General features: G+C 32.8%; 1 protein-coding gene and 2 non-coding genes across 3 annotated transcripts in view; 2 read left to right on the plus strand and 1 right to left on the minus strand.

Moving 5' to 3' along the window:
• Window positions 1–1,036: 1,036 nt before the first annotated feature.
• Window positions 1,037–21,848, plus strand: part of spz3 (Spaetzle domain-containing protein 3) — a 28,448-nt gene continuing 7,636 nt past the window's right edge. Inside the window, exons 1-2 of the mRNA XM_066402332.1 lie at window positions 1,037–1,214; window positions 3,531–4,033. Of these exons, the coding sequence (XP_066258429.1) occupies window positions 3,566–4,033 (468 nt within the window). The 5' untranslated portion in view covers window positions 1,037–1,214; window positions 3,531–3,565. The remainder of the gene's footprint in view (window positions 1,215–3,530; window positions 4,034–21,848) is intronic.
• On the minus strand, window positions 11,206–11,277 carry TRNAD-GUC (transfer RNA aspartic acid (anticodon GUC)). Its single transcript has one exon. It is a non-coding gene; the product is annotated as a tRNA-Asp (tRNA).
• On the plus strand, window positions 12,240–12,311 carry TRNAD-GUC (transfer RNA aspartic acid (anticodon GUC)). The gene has a single exon. It is a non-coding gene; the product is annotated as a tRNA-Asp (tRNA).

Here is a 21,848-nt window from a genome sequence, read left to right on the forward strand (position 1 = left end):
TATGCACACATGTCAACGATCAAATAGCTTTGAATATATAACACTTAACGGTTTTGTCTTGTATTTTCCAATCAGATAAAAATATGTGTCTGTAGCATATGAAGTAAGAAATAATAGATTTTCGATCTACAATCCGGATGTTCTTCGGGACATGTTATTAACGTGTATATATCAGACTTGTCAATGGTATAGCTGATAAGAACTTGCGATATGATAATGTAGTGACAGATGTATATTATTCGGTCACACAAGAAGTTGAGGTCTTACTTTTGCCTCTCGCGGTTCCTGGTTTAATTCGTTTCTTTAACGTTTTTGTTGTAGAATATTTCAGGGTGTGTAATGGAGGAGATTGTATAAGGTGAACAAAATAAATTGTTTATTAAGGTCTCCATTAGGTATTTATACATGCAAAATCTCTTGATAGTCTTGATCAGAAATGTACGATATGAACCATGGAACATTTTCAAGCTGATTAATATTATTTGTTGAGGCGATCATCTACACCTAGCGGATTAATCGAAAGGACTATTAGATGCCTCACTCGAAAATTACAAAATTTTTATTTAATTATTGAATACTTTTTTCTCGTTCTTTCAAAAGAGAACATTGAGTCACTGTATATAAAATGTTTTCATCTAAAAACAACTTCATTGAGCATTATCGTTGGTGCTGGAATAATAAAGTCTAAAGAAGTTTATTACGAAAGTACTAATACGCCACCACGATTGCAACAATAAATCCCCTAATATTGGCTTCCTACTAATTACCGACTTTTATCAGATTATCGTCCCTGTGGCCGTTGTCAGGGTCGCCGTAATTAAAAAGAAAGTATAAAAATAAGAAGACCCATGAGCCAGCTCATATATCCACCCTCTACAAAGAATTCATAACACATTATGAACGACTATTACATTTTTTTCCAGCGCGTACTTTTATTTACATACACACACATTCGACTCATATATTAAAAAGTAAGAGTAGGTGGTACGAGTGGGGTTCAAACAGTCTACCAACTCTCTAAACCGCGCTTTACTTTAACACTTCAGTCACATTTTCGCACTCGGTTGACAATGTTGCCAATTTATTAAGCTGTTTTGTATTTTGGCCGTGTGTTACTTCTTCGTTTTGATACCCGCTGGTACCTTCACAGCTGATTTGTGAGTCGCGCGCTTTTTTCCTCGTTTTTGGTTCCGCTCTTGGCTGGCGCCAATTTGGTAAGTGAGTGGATGTTACGAATGGTGTTATTTTGACAAACGGGGAATTTTACAAGCTCCAATTTGAATAATAATTGCCTGATTATGCGTGCACATATAGGTCTTGATTTATGATGAGGCTTAATAAACGAGGACGCGAGGATTTAAGAGAAATTTATTTTCTGCCCGAACGCTTTTTAATGTGATCATTCATTTTTCTCAATGCTAAGTTTAAGTTTTTATCCGCTCCATGAAGCCTTTTGGTATGTTATTAGCAAAAATGATTAATTCATGACAATATGTAATTGGTTTGTTACATTATTCCCACGTGTTAATTAAAGACAATATCCCCATACTAATGGAGCTACATGTTTTTTTTTCAGGAAAATATGTTCATGAGTCATTAAAAACTGGGAAGAATTATTTTAAATTAGATAATATGTATTATCTTAGAAATTTGCACTTTTTTTGTACCTCTTTAAAATCTAATTTCGAAATAAATTTGATTGCTCAATTACAACGAGTGCTATAATGGCACAACAATGAAACAATTAGCGGATGACTCAAAATCGTTAGCAATGGACATTTTTTCTGTAACGAAGATTTATGCTAATGGAAATGAATATTTTGCTCATTAAGATGAATGGCCGAATATTTTACTATGACAGGACCCACCTGCAAGTAGGTGTGTGCATATGTTTGTCCTATGGTGATGGGTAGGTTTCAGGATTTCTGTAATATTTTTAATTTTTAACTTTAAAACATAGTTGCGTCATTAAAAACTTTATTTATTAGATAATTGTATCTCATCTTAAAAACGTAGACAAAAATTAATTATTTCTCAAGTTGCATCTACTAGTGTTTGTAAGCTATATATACAGGATGTCCCAGTTGTTTCTAACAGGACTTCAACATTCGATAGAAAACCTCGATTCAAGAACAAAACTTCATATAAACATAAGTCTGAAAGTGCTTGCTTTTTGAGGGTGTTAAAAATGTAAAAAAAAAATCGTTTTTTGTTATCACGTCTTAATCTATGGAATTATTTCAATAAAAAATGTGTAACATGATGTCAACCAATGAGTTGCTTTGATTTCTGCCACATATTCCTACATTATCCTAAGGCTATATGAAGTGCCTAAGATGCATGGATTCGTTGTGTTCAATGCTGTATTCAAAAAATACTGTATTGGCCACTTTGAACAATTACTTTAAACTCTGTCTCGTTTTAAATTTATTCTTTAAAATTACAATTTTGTGTATCAGCCTTTTTAATGAAAAATATCAAAATATTATAGGCTTCTTGACGTCTGAAAATGTGACTGAATTCAATAAATAATTCATTTATGAAGAAACTGAACAGATTTCGACGAAAAATCAAGAGAAATAAAATTTAGGAAATAGATTGGAGAATCAAAGAAAAATATTAGAATACATCAGTGGCGTACTAGCAAGTTTTCCTAAAGGATTTTATGGAGCAAGACCTTAAAAAATGTAATACCTTGTACAGTAGTTAAAGGCAATTTAGTCTCGTGTTAAGCAGCACCCATTACCTAGAACGTGTATAAAATTGAAAAGCTCTATCTGCAATAGGTCAAGTACAATAAAAAAAACATAATAATTTGTTACACTGTGACACCCTGTAACTCCGCCACTAATCGAGATAGGACCCATGTTCATATGAACTTTTGCCTTTATTTTACACTAGAGAATACGTACCTGAAATAGTGCCGTGCAGTTTTAAAACACCCTATATATATATATTTTTTTTTTTCAATTATCCCATCAGAACATTATTTTCATTCATTCTGCTTGCATAATTGTCCACTAAACAAACGTGCACAACAATGCAACAAGTAGCATCAGTTTGTAGACAACACATCAAACACGCAAGCCTAGAAAAATATAGCCCACCTATATGTTGCTAGTTGTACCATCGGTCCCAATTTTGGGGCAGTGCATTAATTCCACAAGATTTCGACACAATGTAATATTCCGAGCATTAAACAAATACCCACTTTGCAAAGGTGACGCTTTACCTACCAATAAACCGTGAGAACCCCAGTGATTTCTTTATCCTAATGTATAAAACATTTTACCCTTTAAGCATAAATGCGTCAACAATAGCGAATCTAATTAAAATTTTCCTTATCTGATTCAATGGTTGCTCTGACAAAAAACGCGACATGTCAAATGCGTTTATATCAGTAGCCACAGCAATTAATCACTACTAAAACTGTTTTGCCTGGCGTGGCATTTAAAATCTCTAAGGAAATAATTAGCAATAATCCGTTAACATTATAATAATTGTTTGTTTGATTATTGCACTGGTTCCAGGTCTCGGTGAAGCCATGTCCCTCTCCTGAACCCCAATGGCACTCTTGAATTTTTCCTCCCCGTTTCTGGCCACCCCCAATCCCCTCACCAACTACTACCAGCCGCCCCAACCGCCCACCCACCAATTGCCGCCCTATCATCGCGCTGCCTACTCCTATCCACCTCCTCAGAAACCCTTCCTAGACGAGGACTATGCTCATCAAACTGTTGGGCAGCAGAGTCCCAATCTGCAACAGCACCAACAGCAACAAATACCGTATCAACAGCCTTTGACAGGGCGGACGACGCCGCAGCAACAGGGACCTACGTTTACGCGGGTGACTGATGAGGGAAGTAAGACGAAAGTGCACGCGGTTATAGACTATGATTATGAGGATGAGGAGGAACCTATGCCCCCAGTTACTCCTATACAGGGGCCCATTTACATTAAAAACGGTTCTGTGCCGGTAGTGCCACTTTACTCGCATCCTGTGCTGAATAATGGGAGTTTTGTTCAAATACCGGTAAGTTGTCAGTTTGAGAGGAAATGGAATGAATATTTAGATGAAAGTCCTCCATTGAGGTAGTCCATTTAAGTGAAGAACAACACGCAAGTAAGGCATATGCTTCAGACTCACCCTTTAAGTTATTCCTGTTCTGAATGATTATTTTTTCTTATTTCTTTGCATTCACTGTTTAATTTTATTTTCCTTCTGTTCTTTAAAAAATTCTTTTTAATCTAAATTTGAACATTATTTTGTGGTTCTATTGGTTGGATATTATGTTTTTCTGGTTACGTATTAGCTGTTTTACTCTAGTTTCTAAAATAATTTGTAGCTTTTCTATTTATTTTAATCTGCCATTTTACTTACTTTATTTTTAATTCAATTTTTGAATTATATTTATTGTCATTTTCTCTACATTTGTTGTCCAATTTCTCCTTTTTTTCTTGTTTGTGAGTTTTCATATACTCCTTAAATCATTATGATTACTCTCCCACCTAGTACCAATAGATTTTAGGCTAAGTGGGAAAATGTAAACGAAGATTTTTCAATCTGAGTAAAATCGCATTTAATAATTTTTAATGAAAGAGAACATTTGAAAAATTATAATATTAAAAATGGAATTAATTCAGGTCTGAATAATCACCAGAGTGTACCTACACAGGTGGGTTATACAGATTGAAAATTTCGAGTTCATTGATTGACAACCAGGGGCGTAGGACAAATCTATTCGCCATACTTAAAAGGGTTTTTCATGAAGAAACACTGGAAAATTACAATACCCAAAGTAGACCTTCTACACTAATGAATTCTGGTGTGACAAAGCCCCTAAATAAGATTTATAAATACTAAAATTTGTATTTTTATTGGTTCATACACAGAGGCATAGAAATTTATTTATTGAAACAATCATAGCGATAAAAAGTTTAAAATTAGTTCAAATTAGATACTTTGAGCAACTTCCAATACATTTTTTATAAACTCTGAAAATTTTCAAAATTCTTCTGAACACTTGTAAGGTTGGGGGTACTTTCTTGACATTTTTCATATTTTTTATCGGTAATATATATAAGTTTTGAAAAATGTCTTTGAGGGAATATGTTTTTAGCAATATTTCAAACATTTCCAAACCTCAAAAGTGGCACAGAATCAGCTTTTCCGGACTCGGTTAACATTTATCAAGGCGTTGTGATGCAATTGCTCATAAGAACAATACTTTTATAATGCCATGTCATTTTTTTAGGCAAATACTAATTAGAATAGAGCACTGTTACACATTTAACAAAGACAAAGGAAACATAACAAATACTCTCGTGAAGGTCGGGGAATAAAAGTGAAAGGAGTGAACAAGAGTATCGTAAAATCGATTTTTTAAAAAGAGTGTATATAAGTAATGTAACGCGGTGTTGCGTGGTTACCGCGTAAAAGTTTAAAAGTTAAAGAGGCAGGAAATGGATTAAGATCGCCGTTTAATCTACAATGTTGATTTATGGTTTATTAAAGACCTCCTACAGGCCCCGTTGGAGATCGATTGATGGTCCGATAAGCAGATGTTGCCATATGAATTTGACGATTGAGTAAGAAGAGAAAAAGTTATACATTGTCTGTTGACACGATGGCGAAAGCTCGGTTAAGAACTGCCAGCAAAATAAATAAAAAATTATTAATTCTTTTTAACACCCATTAAGTTAAATTAAGAATATCTATAAATAAACCCTAAAAGGTCATCCTAACACCACAGATGTCTAATATTCGGTGGGTCAGTGCACTTTGGGTTACAAAACAGAATAGAGTGGACGGGCACTCGCCTATTCACAAATCTTTATTAAATTTACATAAATCTTATCCACGTTTATAGGTTTAAACACCTCCGAGACATATTAGTTTAAGCTATAGTCAAAGAAGAAAACTGTAATACATACGTAATTGCAATTAGCCATATCTGCACGTTTCACTTGAGCAGTAAAAAGTCAATATGAATGGCCTTATAACTGATTTATAAATTACTAGATCTAGTATATTATTACTACCCATAAATATAGCTTTGCAGCAATAAATCTCCCGGCTGCCGAACTTGTCAGGGTTTCCAGCAATGACAATAATTATTACAAGTCATACACCTCATTTAGCATTATCAAACCAACACGGGACACTTCCCTAAGGCATGATGATATCGTCCTTGGACAAGTTCGGCATTTCATAATACTGCAACATCCACTCGAAATCTGCATTGTAACAATAACTCAATGTCATCGATGGAATGTTCAACTCTTGTAAAATGTGTAACATCCTGCGTGTAATAATACGATTTTATAATGTAAAGGTCGGTCTACATACGTCTGCAAAGGTCACAAGTTTGAAAGAAGCAGGAAGTACGGATTATGGAAAATTATCAGCTGAGTAACAAGAAGAACTGACTCAGCGGTTTAAAATCTGTGATGGTGACGAGGTGTGAAAGTGGAGTTAATGTAGATTGACGTTAATAATGAAATTTGAGAAGTTGAATGCAACGCAAAGCAGTAGTCAAAAGTTAAAATTGCAATTCTTTAAAATCGTTTTAATTAATCCGTGTAAATCCACTAAATTTTATTTTAGTTAATTTAAGACGAAAGTCCAAGTATCATTCCATCTCACTTCTTCTGATCCTCTAATGGCGAAAAGTGAAATAAAAGTTCACGCTACTACTCTGAGCTTCCTCCCTAACGCCCCTGCTTTTAAATAACGATCGCCTATATTCGTCCTTGTCAATCACACGTGTCGCCAGTCGCTTTCCCTGTCTGACTTACCTATCGATAGATACGATAGACAACGTATTAGCAATAATTAAATTTAGCAAATTAAAAGTAGCAAAAAATAGCTAATACGTTTCCATGGAGAGTCTGTTTAAAATTCAATATTTAAATAAAATTATATTGAATAAAAATTCTGAAATTCTCGACTCTTTACCATCTAAAGTTGCACGATGGTTATAAATTATACTATATTCCTTATTTGGCCATCGAATCAAATCATTTTCCGACTCGACCAAGGAAAACAGCCTAACCGTTTATGAGATTTTAGAGGTTGTTAATTTTTGAATTCAGAAGACCAAATTCCTTAATAAACCATAATAATTTTATAGCCAATAAAGCCGAAGAAACTCTGACTTAAACTGTCAAAGAAATATTATTACTATATCAAATTTATTCTCCCAATTTGCCACTCTGTCAAAAAATTATCAATATTAAAATACAACCTTCTACGTAATTATTTTGAAAATAATTCGGCATAGTGCAATAGACATCCACTTGAATCCTGCAACAAGCCGTAACAATCCTAATTAACAACTTCTGACCACATCACATGGCAAACACTAGAACTATGCACGTTCATTACCGGGCTATAAATGTGTCAATAGAAATTCCATATACGGGCTGGAGGAATCAAGATAAGATCATGTAATGAGAGGTGTTAATGAATTTATCACATATGCAGATTTGAGTTGACTTATAACATGTTATGGATGCTTCCGGAGAACTTTTAAATTAACCGGAATCATCTACTGCGTCACTACAAAATACCGACACATCCTGCTCCTGAAAGAAGAACTCGTTCAATGAATTTACAGTTGGAGGGTATGGTGGTTTACATAGAAAAGTGATACAGCTTTTATATTGTTTACATGACTCACTGAATTGGAAATAGGATATAGTTTAAATAAACCTCCCAATTGTTGACCCGTGAACAACTATTGAATTTAAGAAGTTCAGTATACCCATATCGATGTCAAGAAGCACATTGACATCCTTTAAAGAAAATTCAAATTAAAGCTTAAGGAAGCCTCCAGATCCGTCTCCGATCGATTGAAATTTAGTATTTACGACAGTTCAGTAAATAGCAATTATTCTCTGGTAAATCCCAAGAAAAAGTACTCGTTACATCCAACCATAATCGTCTGCAAAGTCGCCTGCAAATGGTATAATTAATTGGATAAATAAAACATAATAGGAAATACCATTGAGAAAATTATGTAGAACATTGGGAGCATTTATTAAATGTTACAAGTTTATTGAATCATTGTTGGAATCACTCAAGTGTTAACTAATCTATGTTCTTTTGGTTTTTTGCGGAAACTAGTAATAAACCGTTTAATTTGGCGTAAAGTTAGTACAATAATTGACCGAGGTGGTTCACGTTGAGTTACTCGCCACTATTGGTAATACAAAACATATTATTATTCTATATAATATTATTTCGACCTACACACACAACAATCGTAAGGTGTTTGTTTATTGTCGCAAGACATAAAATGCAAGACAATAATAAGATAAATCATGTGGTAGACCTAAAAACAGGTTACTAGAGCTAGTTCAATAGCAGAGATACGATCTCTATTGGCATAATAACCAGTTTCAATAGCACGGAACGATTTTTGTTGCAATTTGTTTAAATTTCAAGGAACAATGCCGATATACCATTCGAGTGTATTGCCTTTCATGTTACGTTAAATTTATGGATCGCTATTGTTCGGGTTCTTTTAATTTATTTACAGAAATTTTTCTCGGGCTTCCGCCTTCATTAAACGGTGTAAAATGTGTAAAAATTATCTGGAAGTATGTATTTGAGAAGTGAAAGGGTATTGCCGCAACACTCGGACCCATCAGAGATTGGATGATCTCGGTCTAGACAGAACGGAACAAAATTAAGAGTGCGTTTGTGAATTAATTTTTTATTTTAATATTTTATTAAATGTGACTTACACTGAATGGAAATTTCTTTTTTATCGATGGCGAGCATATAGATACGCACCTGGGTCTTGTCCCCGAAGGCCCACAGACCCCTAGATCCGCCACTGACTGCAGAATTTTCTGTAATTTGAAAACCATGCATTTGAAGTCAGTAAAGGCTAGGACAAGGCCTATCGATCACAATTTTCTTCAAGTAAGAACCAGCCAACAAGCCAAACAAAAAACTAAAAATTGCTATAGCAGGTCAGCTATCAAACACACGCAACAAGAAAGAATTCATTTTAGAAAATTTTTGGGTACGAAAACACTGTGATGCACTAATGACTTATTATTTTTTAAGCGGTATAAGGGTTTTCGGTAATTTGAACAATGTGTAAATAAAAACAGAGCGTATAAAACTTAAATTTTAAGTAAAATGCGCTAACAGAAAAAAAAACAGAATTCAAGAGTTATAATGGCGTAGACGAACAACAATAGATTTCTCAATCATATATTTACCATTGCAATTTTAGGTCTAAAATTTTCATAGTGCAATTATAGATTCACTCTAGAATTGTAGGTTGAATTTAAAATTGTAGATTCGAGGCTACAGTTGAATAGTAAATAGGTAGGTACAGTCAGTCAATCCGTTGGTCGGTGTGTAATTCGGGCAGTCGATTTGTCGGTCGTTCTGTCGATGGGTCAGTCGGTCTGGCATTTGGTGATTTAATTAATCGGACAGTCCATGAGTCGGTCAATCTGTGCGTTGGACGGTCGATCGATCAGTCGAAATGCCTGTTTTTCGATGCCTTAATCGGTTGGTAGGACAGCATATTTGTCTTTTGATTCCTTTATCTGTTAGTCTACTGTCTATCTTTCGGTTAACAGTAAATTCATCTGTTTGTGTGTATATTTTCTGAAATATCTAAATATAAGTGATTTGACTATTTTGTTGATCTACGGAAAAGAATGAACACAGGCATTGGCTGACCATCCGTCCAACTAATCGACCAACCGTCCTACAGACAGACCGATCCATCGACCATCATAGCAATCAATTAATGGATCGTCCCACTGATCGATCTTACGATTAGCAGGACGATGGGCAAATTTTTGCGCTGCTGCATCTGATTGTAAAATGATGAGCTTTAGAAGCTAGTTCGCACTATAAACCCTATATTTACCATGGTCCTCCATTTTTCATACATGGCCGTAAGGGATGAAGGAAGTAACGAAATATAAAAATGAGCAGTATACAGCAAATTGTATATTTTGCTGCCCTCTGATAGGCCAACCGAATAGCCGTCAGATCAATTACAATTCCAAATCCCTATGATTAATCATAATTAAAACAAAATTGAGGTGTGAAATGAACCACTTACCGAACGAAAAATGAAAAAATTGGACACGATAAGAAAATTATAATTAAAAAAACTGCATTATAACGTAAAAATAGAAATTATTTAGGAGACGACTTAAGCTCATTCAATAGCATCAAACCAAGGAAGGTTCGGCTTCTGGGTGCGTCGAGGCTAATGTGGTTAGAGACCGAAAAACACCGATATAAATCTGTTCCTTATGTACTTTATTATGTTTACTTAAGATTCAGAGATCAAGGAAAATTAGCCTTTTTGCTCACTACATTGGTCACCTCATTAGAGAAATCGAACTTGACGTAGCAATTGCTGTGTAATTTGCGGTTAAAACGTTTCTTTGGGTAGCAAAGCGTCGGTTTAGCTTAGCAGTATTAGATTTTTTATGAACCAGAATTAATTAATTAATTGTAATAATTTATAAAGGTTATTATTATTCCTTAGCGCTAAAAGCAGAAGTAACGAGGGATCGTTAAACAAAATTTAAAGGAGCTGATGAACTGTAAACGCAAAGCGTTAATTAAGCCATTTGTTTTTTTACCATCAAACTTCCCTTTATATTATCTACTTAGAATCCACCCTCTATAGCATACCTAAAATTCCTCTAGATAACATTATCTGATATTAATAATCAGGTCTTAACAAAACGCTTAAATATAAGTTAATAAACCACATTAACTCAATTTATTATTGTTTCAATTCGTACAAGCTTAATGACACTATTTATACAATGACAATCAGGTATACATATTACCCACGAGTTGATAAATAGTATACATAACCCACAAGAAAGTTTCTTAACACACTCATAACACTGCCGCCCTCGCCTGAAGCTCATGCGCAACATTTCACGCTTGTGCGGTAAGAATTACATTTACATTTCTTATTTTGCGTGTTTCATGATTCATATTGTATTTTATTCTCCTTGCATCTATGTACTGTTTAGCGTTCAAGGTTTAATGAGTAATTTTTAACATTAAAGCTTAATGTTTAGTGTTTAATACTTGATTTTGGTTTAGTGATATAAGCATGAAAAGAGTTTGAAAAATATGTATTTATGTATTTTTTTAAGTTTCAAAATTACAAATTTGTATGTAGGAAATAAAAAAAACTACTCTCCGGCCGGGAATCGAACCCGGGTCTCCCGCGTGACAGGCGGGGATACTTACCACTATACTACCGAAGACTTACAGAGATTTATTCTATTAATGTATCATTATATTCGTTCAAGTAGAAAAATATAAAAATAAAAAAAAAACAAAAAATCATGATATTTCAAATTAAACTTAAAACCATTACCTTTTTCTTTCAATATTACAATACGTAAATGTTATGTATGTGATTCTGACATGTAAATAAAATATAACATGTAAATTGAAGAGTATTTGATACATAATTCTACGTGTACATATTACAAATGGTCAGTAAAATGTTTGAAGATAGATCTCATGAAACGTAAACTAATTTGGAAAAATTACAAATTAACTTCACAAAAAACCTTAAATAGTTATGTTTGTACAAGTGTGCCGCACAGTGTCGGGTAATGGTTAGTTGCTTAACAAATGCAAGAAGTGATATTTTATCACACGTTAATTGCAATTGACTAAAAGAGATAACGCATAGTTCGGTCAGCATTCGAGTACCGTAAAGACACTATCGCACGTGTACAATATGAAAGTACAATATTTTTCTTACAAGCGTATGGTGTCAACTTTATTATCTTCTGTAAGTTAATTAAATATTAGCTTGAAATTTTTCAATGCAATTCAAAGTGCCATGTGTCGATGTAAAAAAACCTTTGGTATCCGTTTCGAACCGTTTTCCTGACGATAACTGCATGTATAGAGAATGTAGAATTATATAATCTTAAGCCACTCGAAAAACACAGAAAACGCTGATAGTATGTTATTGACATAATATGAAGTAGGTGTTTTTACCTACTTCATATTATATGTTTATTACATACTTACCTAATATTATTTCCTAACACTATTCTATCCACATATTATGCATTATTTGCATATTGTATTATTAACATATGAATACATTGTTTTTCAAGTCAAATTGAAATATCATCGTTTTCTCAATTTCTTTTAATTTTTATCTGAATGTGTCTATTAATAGACTAATAGACTACTAATGTGCGAGTCTTCGGTAGTATAGTGGTAAGTATCCCCGCCTGTCACGCGGGAGACCCGGGTTCGATTCCCGGCCGGAGAGAGCTTTTTGTGATTGTAAAATTAACTTTATTATTTTAATTTTTTTATATACAGTATGTCCACAGATAGAGGGCCCAAGAGGACAAATGGACAAAAAATGTCGTTTTTCGACAAAAGATCGTTCTTGATAAAAGTCTCTGCTTCTCGAAAAAATACGATTTAGGAAGATAACTTTGAACTTTTTTATACAGGGTGTCCAAAAAGTACGAACACATGAAATACTATCAAGAATAAACTAGCTTTATTTCTCATTTTGGAGCAAAATGGTAATTAAAAAACAGATTTCCAATCCTATCCAAAGTTTAGATACAAAATTTCACTATTCCAAAATAGTTTATAAGTAATTCAAAATAAAAGTTAGTAGATATTACTTATTCAAACACACCTCCCCCGTATTCGACGCATTTCTCAAACTGCTGTCTAATGTGATTATAACTTCTTCTTATCTCCTCAAGTGAAATCATTTGAACTGACTCTAAAATTCTCTGTTTTAAAATATCGATATTATTATCAATGGGTTGCTGAAACGTTAATTGCTTCAAACGGCCCCAAAGATATGTGTTAGAAATAGTGAGGTCAGGACTTCTTGCAGGCCACAAAAAATTATTTTTCAAAACGAGATTATTAATTAATATTGTGACATTTGTTGTCATGCTTGTTGCAAATACGTGAAATGAGGTGAAAAAGGTAAAATTAGAAATTGGTTGAATTTTAAAAGAAAAATAAAACATGGAATACTCAGTTAAAATTTTGTCTGTAAACTTTGGATAGGATTTGAAATCTGTTTTTTATTTACCATTTTGCTTCAAAATGAGAAATAAAGGTAGTTTACTCCTGATAATATTTCATGTGTTCGTAGTTTTTGGGCACCCTGTATAAAAAAGTTCAAAAGTATCTTCGTAAATCGTATTTTTTCGAGAAGCAGAAACTTTTATCAAGAATGACTTTTTGTCGAATGACGACATTTTTTGTCCATTTGTCCTCTTGGGCCCTCTATCTGTGGACATACTGTATATAGTCTATGAAAATGGAAACATTGAGGTACATAACCTATAAAAAAGTTTCCTAACACACTCGCATGATTCCCACCCTTTTTTGAGGCTCGTATGCAACATTTCACTCTCGGGTGTTAAGAGTTACTTCTTGGCGGGTTATACATATAAATAAATATAATAACTAATACCATATCGGCTTCATACCATATTTATAATCAAACTGCCAAGGGTTACGTTAGAGCAATTCGAGTAAAATCATATATTCTGCACTTTTCTATCGAATAATTACATGCTTCATAACGGCTACTGGGTATTCTAGATGCCAATTGAGGTTTTGAAAAAAACTAATCCCAATCTCAAAGATCAGTGGCGCTTAAGGGATTTTTGCCTAAATAATTATTGTCCATGACTTTTCTACCGGAAATCCGATATTTTTAAAAATAAACGCAAATTCCCAAAAGGGGGAAATTCTCGGATAATCACTTAAATACCCATTTAGTAAGAATTTAATTTAATAGTCTTATTCACTTCAGCTTCTTACATATTAATTGAGTGACCATGCATGGGATGCAAAAAGGAACATTACTTCATTCATATATCTAATTGGCGTTTTTCATGACGTTATTGAATATTTATTGTACTATTAATGCACATCCTATGAGTATAGACAGCTCTTTTACAATTTAATTAAACATTGTGTGAGTATATACCAGGGAATACCAGAAAATGGAAGTTAACAATACGTGATTTATTTGTTCTTTGACAAGTTTTATTAAAATGGATTGATATTAATAGGATTAATTTATAAGTCGCACAGGAATATATCAGTAAAAAATGAAATCAATACATAATAAATCGGATTTGATTTATTTAACTATTATTTGTAAATTAAAATGTTAATTATTATTATTGGCGCGATTGTTGAATTAATTAAATGTTTCCACTTAATAATGTGCAACTAAATGGTGGTTTAAACTTCGATTTAAATCTCATAATTATTTTTGTATTTTGTTCAGGTTCGATTAAAAATTTGGTTTTATGTCTAACGTGTATAAAAGAGTATCTCAGGATTGAAGTATTCTCGAAAAATATGCAGTTTCTTGTAACGAAACTGAGAATACGACTAACACTGGAAACCATCTGATCCATATGTGGAATGAAGGAGAAGTGGCCAATAAAGACGACGCCAAAGTCACGAATTTCAGAAACTCATTCCAACCAGAGCAGCTTTCTTTTCACTTCTAGTTCGAATTAAAATGAATTACTATTCAAAATTCACGTAATTTTTTCGATTAATATGATTTTAAAATTATATAATTTGTGTTTTGATCCGAAATCATAAGTTCAAAGAAAGCGGGCTAGATGCTCCATTGATATATTGAAATAATAAAAACAGTCTTTGACGATGTAGAGGTGGGAAAAGATTTTAAAGTCATCTATATAAACGAGTTACTGTTTCGAAATCGGCCATTCACAAACAAAATAAGAAGTACGGGTCCTAGGCTGGACATCAACAATTTCAACAATTAGGGAGGAAATATTATATAATACACTTTGCATTTCTTCATCGAAGCATTTTCGGAATATGGTTTATAAAGGGTGTCTGTAAAAGATCTTTACAACGCTCTACCACAGATTCTTTAGATCAAAACAAGACGATTTAACCATATTTACTCTAGTCCAAAAGTTGATAATAACAGCATTAGAAGGCGTCAAAATTGAAAATTAAAAATCAATTTTTTATCATATTTTCCATACTGTACAACATAAAAACGTGAAAGTTAGTGTAGGGGAGTTTTTCAAAACGCCGAATTTATATCTGTTGACAAATTCCACACACACACACACACGTAGAGGGTGCCACTTACGGCCCACAGCATATATTTAATTGATTGAAACTTTTTTGCCTCCTGGTATAAATGATTTTCGAATGCATTAGTGTATTTGGTCATCGTTTCTAAGTAGAAAAGAAAGGTATACCTTGTTGATGTTGCTAGATGGATAAATGCGTTTGTGTAATTTAGGTGTAAGATTTTAGATTAAATAACTTATTTACTCCAAAAAAGGTACTCTTGATAAGATTTTTAATAATTCGCAATAGTTTTACAAGAAAACTTAATTACGAAAACATGATTGCAAAGAAATAAAAATATAATAAAAACTGTTCAAAGTGTCCACCATTTGCACGTATTCAAAGATTTATATGTCGAAGAAAAAAATTAACACAAAAAAGTTTAGCAAATATTTTTTAGATAAAAATATGATTTTCAAAAATGTATTTGTCAGGCATTTTTAATGTAAACGACTTGCTTTTACACGAACAATTTTAATTTATAGTGGCCATTTTTACATCTAAATAAAAGTATTATTAATAATTTTAATTCATTTGAAAAATAAATTTTCGAAACTTATCATGGCCATGCAACATACTAATGAAGAATATACCGATATGATATTTCCAAGAAAATAGTCGTGAGTGTGTTAGAGTGAACACTGATAGATTTCCGAATCGTCGTATACTAAGCCATCCAACTTTTGCTACTATGGAGAGACGTCTTTCAAAAACCGGCCACCGGTTTGTAAGGGTTATTGAAGTCGAAGAAGATCCAGAAATATCCACCAGACGACTAGGTAGGGAAATAGGATTATCCAAAGATGGCGTTCATGGAATATTTAAAGAAGAGTTGCTATATCCTTAACATAAGACTCCAGTTCAAGATCTCTTACATGATTTTGATATGCGTGTGGTTTTTTGTAGATTTTTTAATAGACAAAGAGAAGGAGATTTAAATTTTGACAACAATATTTTGTTTACTGATGAGGCGCGTTTTACAAAAAAATAAGATAACCAATTTTCATAATGAACACGTTTATGCAGATGAAAATCGGCATACAATCAAGGTAAAACATTTTCAACACGAGTTCAAAATTAATATGTGGATTGGAATAATTAGTAATCATATTGTTAGATTGTAAACATTAATAGGGAAAATTTATTTGCAACATCTACAAAATTCGTTACTAAATTTGTTAGAGGATTTATCTTTACAACTTCGGAGAGTTATGTAGTTTATATACGATAGAGCTCCACCACATTTTGCACTAAATGTTAAAAATCATTTAAATCAGTAGTACCCAAATAAATGGATAGGCAGAGGTAATGAAGCCCCTGTAAAATGGCCACCACGTTCTCCAGGCTTAAATCCAATGAATTATTTTTATGGGGACATCTTAAGTTCATGATTTACATGACACCTGTCGATAACGAAAAATACCTGTGACAACATATTCAAGATGCAATAAATAATGTTAAGAACGACGAAGAAGTTATGCAAAGAGTACATTTTAATTTTCTTCAATGTATAAATCTTTGAATACGTGCAAATGGTGGACACTTTGAACAGTTTTTATTATATTTTTATTTCTTTGCAATTATGTTTTCGTAATTAAGTTTTCTTGTAAAACTATTGCGAATTATTAAAAATCTTATCAAGAGTACCTTTTTTGGAGTAAATAAGTTATTTAATCTAAAATCTTACACCTAAATTACACAAACGCATTTATCCATCTAGCAACATCAACAAGGTATACCTTTCTTTTCTACTTAGAAACGATGACCAAATACACTAATGCATTCGAAAATCATTTATACCAGGAGGCAAAAAAGTTTCAATCAATTAAATATATGCTGTGGGCCGTAAGTGGCACCCTCTACGTGTGTGTGTGTGTGTGTGGAATTTGTCAGCAGATATAAATTCGGCGTTTTGAAAAAGTCCCCTACACTAACATTCACGTTTTTATGTTGTACAGTATGGAAAATATGATAAAAAATTTATTTTTAATTTTCAATTTTGACGCCTTCTAGCGCTGTTATTATCAACTTTTGGACTAGAGTAAATATGGTTAAATCGTCTTGTTTTGATCTAAAGAATCTGTGGTAGAGCGTTATAAGACCTTTTACAGACACCCTATATATTAACAAACTGGCATTATTTTTCGATGTAGAATCCATGGATAAAACTTTTCGCATTCATTAAAAAACACCCTGTATATTATATAATCTTTCTATCTTCTATTATTGTATATACAATAGACGATAAAGTCTATCAGAGAAACCGAAGAAATGACGAAGTCGTTGAACAAAGTGCAACTAAACACCGTTGATTGAAAACTTTAGAAAATTCAGTATAGATGACATTGATCCAAAGTCTGACGTTAAGGACTACACAGTTTGAATAGAAAGTAGATGCACAGAAACGACTTGAAAAGAAAACCGTGTTGATTGACATATTCATGTACGGGAAAGCACATTTTCCACATGGAGTAGTGAACCAAAGAAGATTAGGTGTTACTTTTCCACAAAAATGACATTGCCAGATGTTTTTTCGCACTGCTTATCTGAAAGTAATTGTGACATCTGTGCATCATTGCCTTATGGTATGTCGTACAAGTCCATTTCAGTTCGATTAATGCGACAATGAGTTAACTGTTACTTGTAGGGGATGGCGCTGTTTCCCCTTACTTATATTTTTATATTTATTCTATGTATTTTCTTTATAATTCTAATAAAATTTTGAGGTATTTTGGAACATTTAACAAATAAATATTTTAAGTAATAAATTAAAGTTTTGTCCAGCACGAGGTCGTTAAACCGCATTTGTGGGTATCATATAATTGGGTGTATTATAATGATTAGAAGTACCAGATATTAATAATATTTAAATATATTCGTCAATGAAATAGTGGAACTGGTTTCCTTTTTGTATAAAGGAAATCAAAGATTGACATCTGTAAACTTAAACGAAAGATCCCACAGAAGTTTCGGAGAAGCATAGGATGCTTATTTCTCAAATAGATGACAAAGAACAAAACTGGATGGTCGCAGCTAAGCAACTAATTTCTTCAAGTAAATTGTAAGAAATTGTCATTATTTGAGACACTCATGCTTGAATCAATATTACTTTTCAATAACTCCGGGTAAGAGAATCAAACTATAATTAGCCACCAGTAATCAAAACTCATTGTATAATACTTTCGCGTCTCGTTACTTGTGATTAGTCAGAGAGGATTTCCAACATTAGAATATCATAGAGGAAGATAGCGGACTATTGCTGACCTTCAGATGGGTACTACCAGAATCCCACAGGTTTTCATCGGCGTTTCCTATTTTTAAATGGGTGCCTTGGTGCCTCGGCGACCAGTTTGCCGGAAAAGTTCGTTTTCGGATACTCGGCGGTATACTTTTTCTTAATTAGCGTGCGTGGTGTTTGTGTTTAATCGTTAAATATTAATTTTTAAGTAGCAAAACTGGTGTGGATTAGATGCTTGCTTACCAAGTTTCGGCTAATTGACACTCTGACATTTGGTTGTTGGTGTTTGTGTAGTGAGTTGGGATCAGAATGGTGATGACGATGTGGAAAAGTAGGTCGATGGAGAGTTTCAGCGTTGGTTTGGTGAGTTTTACTAAGACTTGCTAATTAACTTTAACACCAATTTTGAGCTCTTGATAAACGCAAATTTAGGAAAATAATTGTATTATAATAATATTTCCTTGAGATCTTGTGCACGGCAGGTAAAAGAAATTAAGACAATGCTCAAATTGCTTTCCAATTATTTAAAAATTACTGTCCTTGTAACTTACTACTTATTAATCCATACATCCACACCACTAGATTTTTCAAGAATTTTTTATGTATCAAAACCATTTTCAACTGCTTCAAGAAAATTATGAAATACTTCCTGAAATTTCATAAGCTGAGAGCCAACCAATGGAATTGAGGCATTCAAAACACCTTACCAATTTCCCAATACGGCATTTAAATAATTTTTTAACACTTTATACTTGGTATTGTTTGTTACTTTTGTTTGTTATTGCCTTGTTTAATAACGCGTATCAATTCGCAAATCCTTCATGCCTACTCTCGACGAATCGATAATTTCCAATCTTTAGAGCAATCAGATACGCTGATTTTATGCCGATCTTTGAATCTTAATTTAAAAATGCATTGTAAGAGATCAGAAATAGTCCCCCATTGTTTGATATTTAATTAATGCCTGAATCTTAATATTAATTTAGGATACTTTTTTATTTAATATTTTTAATTTTATTAACATGTCTTATTACTTAATTAATGCAATTAATCCTCTCTAATTGATATTTCTGTAACAGCAGTCATTCAAACATTAATATACACGTGTTGAAAAACGTTCGGATAATTCTATAAAATTCTCTCATTCAAAAACATTAAATTTACTTCCTGTAAGCAGGTCCATAAAATTTGAAAGTGGTCTTTCTCTTAGAATTAATGAGGTATTTAGTTCAAATTTGGTGTGAATACTACTCTAAGGATATACACGATACGATATCTTAGTTGGAGATGTAAGTTTGCAAATTGGTTCATTGCTTTAGGGCAAAAAATATTGCTATGAGGAATATATTGATACCTGTTTTTCTCTAGCCTCATGAGCTCTTTTTTCCCACATCATCTTACCCTTTTTTTTAATTTTGCATTTTTCTCGTTTCTCTCCTGATTTTAATGAGGAAAGATAATAATTCTTCTCGTGTTTTTTATTATTATATATATATATTAATAAATAAAGACAAAATAATGTTAAGAATCTGTTTCGGGGAATTGTCCCGGAAACGATCATTTTTCTAAATGTTATTATTTCTGCGATAATTTTATAAACGTGAACGAGAGATATAATTTTAATAATCCCAATCTGCGCAATTTATCTATGATGATTAAGTTCTTTTACTTGCTTATGCGATTTAGATTGTATCTGTTCTCATATAGGTCGCTATAAAATTGTTTAAACATCACGACATGGTTAATTGCTATTTATATAACATCTGACATACGGACGACTACGTAAAAGTCACTTTATGTGGTTAGTTGCTTAATCTAAGGCTTACAAGAAATATATTTTTGAAGATATGTTTTGAAGAAATATCATTTTTGATTTGATCATTAAAACGAGAATCAAAAGCCTTTTTGATTTGATCTGTGTACCAAACACATACCAGATTTAACAAAAAGTTTTGCATCTATAACTTTCGCTTTTTTCTGATCTCAGCTCGTGACACGACTTTTACTTTCGTAATTTGCATAATTAATACTGGTAATATCTCAGTGTAGCACACATGATATCTTCATTATTACTCGTAAAATTAACGTCACCTAGATCTTCTAAGATTGAGGTGAGGTCATGCGACATTGCACGTAATATTTATTACCACAAATAAGTGTATATTAGCCATTAATTACTATTCTGTGTTGGGTAATTGATGCCTTAGGTAAAGGACAAATGAAAGAATTAAATGTCTTTGGGAAGGGGTTTTATGTGATTTTCTACTATTAGATATTGCGGTTTTCGTAGATTTTGAGGCAACATGATATGTAGTGAAAGAAATAAATCTGATCATGTGTTTTGACCGGAAATATCCATTAACCTGTTATCAAAGATTCATCTTCCAAGTAATAAATCAAGGCAGGTGAATTCTATGTGACCAGTAAATTTCACTACTAAAAGCTCTATCGTAACGATTTTGTAACACGCACATAATAAAACTAGAAGTGGATCATAGTTTGAATATAGATGAGATAAATAAAATATTTTAGTCCTAGGTGCGGTATATTCCCCACGTCAGGTTTAAATTTGTAATTAGATTAGAAATTTCAGAATTTTCTATGAAGACATAGGTCACAATAACTGAGAAAAAGTGACAACAAATTGATGAAGAAAAACAAGTCTTGTAAAGCAAAAAATGGTGAATGCTGATTGGGAGAATGAAAGTCAATGTTTCATTCACCTTGACACACCTTTTAAGACTCGTGGTACCGGGTTTACTTTTTCACTTTCCGGTACCAAATTTTAGCGAGTGTCATCACAAAGTGCACATGTGATCAGGAAACTTCGTGTATAAGCACTACTCAGCATTAATTATTCAAATATTTTGTAGGTGTAATGCTTATTTTATAAATGTCAAATCTAAAGATCACAACATTATTATTAGTTATGTTATTCCATTAGTATCTCGATAAGCATCACATGAATATCAAACATTTTTCAACAATAAAACACCTGGCCCGATTAAACATATTCCTGTTTAATTCGTTATTAATTAAATAATAATTTATACTTTTTCGATTTAAATTGCTCTTGTTAAAGACTTGAGTAATTTATTTTCTACCCAAATACATATTTAATATCAGTGTCAATAGTGAACAGCCATTATGATCTGGCAAAGGCTAAGGTTTCACCATACAGGAACCACGTCAAAATAATGAAAAATTGGCTCTAAAGGTTATTGAAAAAAATCGATTAAATGAACATAGAAGTAAATGAGTAATTAAATTTCTTATTAGTTGATAATGTTAATGCACTTCAGCGAGTAGTTGCAAGATAATTGGGTGTTTATTGGGAATAGCCTAATCAAGCGATAATACGTAAAATCAGAGCACGTAAGTTTCAATGCCAATGAAAGATTTTTTAAAGGTCGCCGGAAGAACGCAATATGGAGAGTTGAAATGATTGCAATT

The sequence above is a fragment of the Euwallacea similis genome, chromosome 25 (genome assembly GCF_039881205.1).
Source record: "Euwallacea similis isolate ESF13 chromosome 25, ESF131.1, whole genome shotgun sequence".
Lineage (NCBI taxonomy): Eukaryota > Metazoa > Arthropoda > Insecta > Coleoptera > Curculionidae > Euwallacea > Euwallacea similis.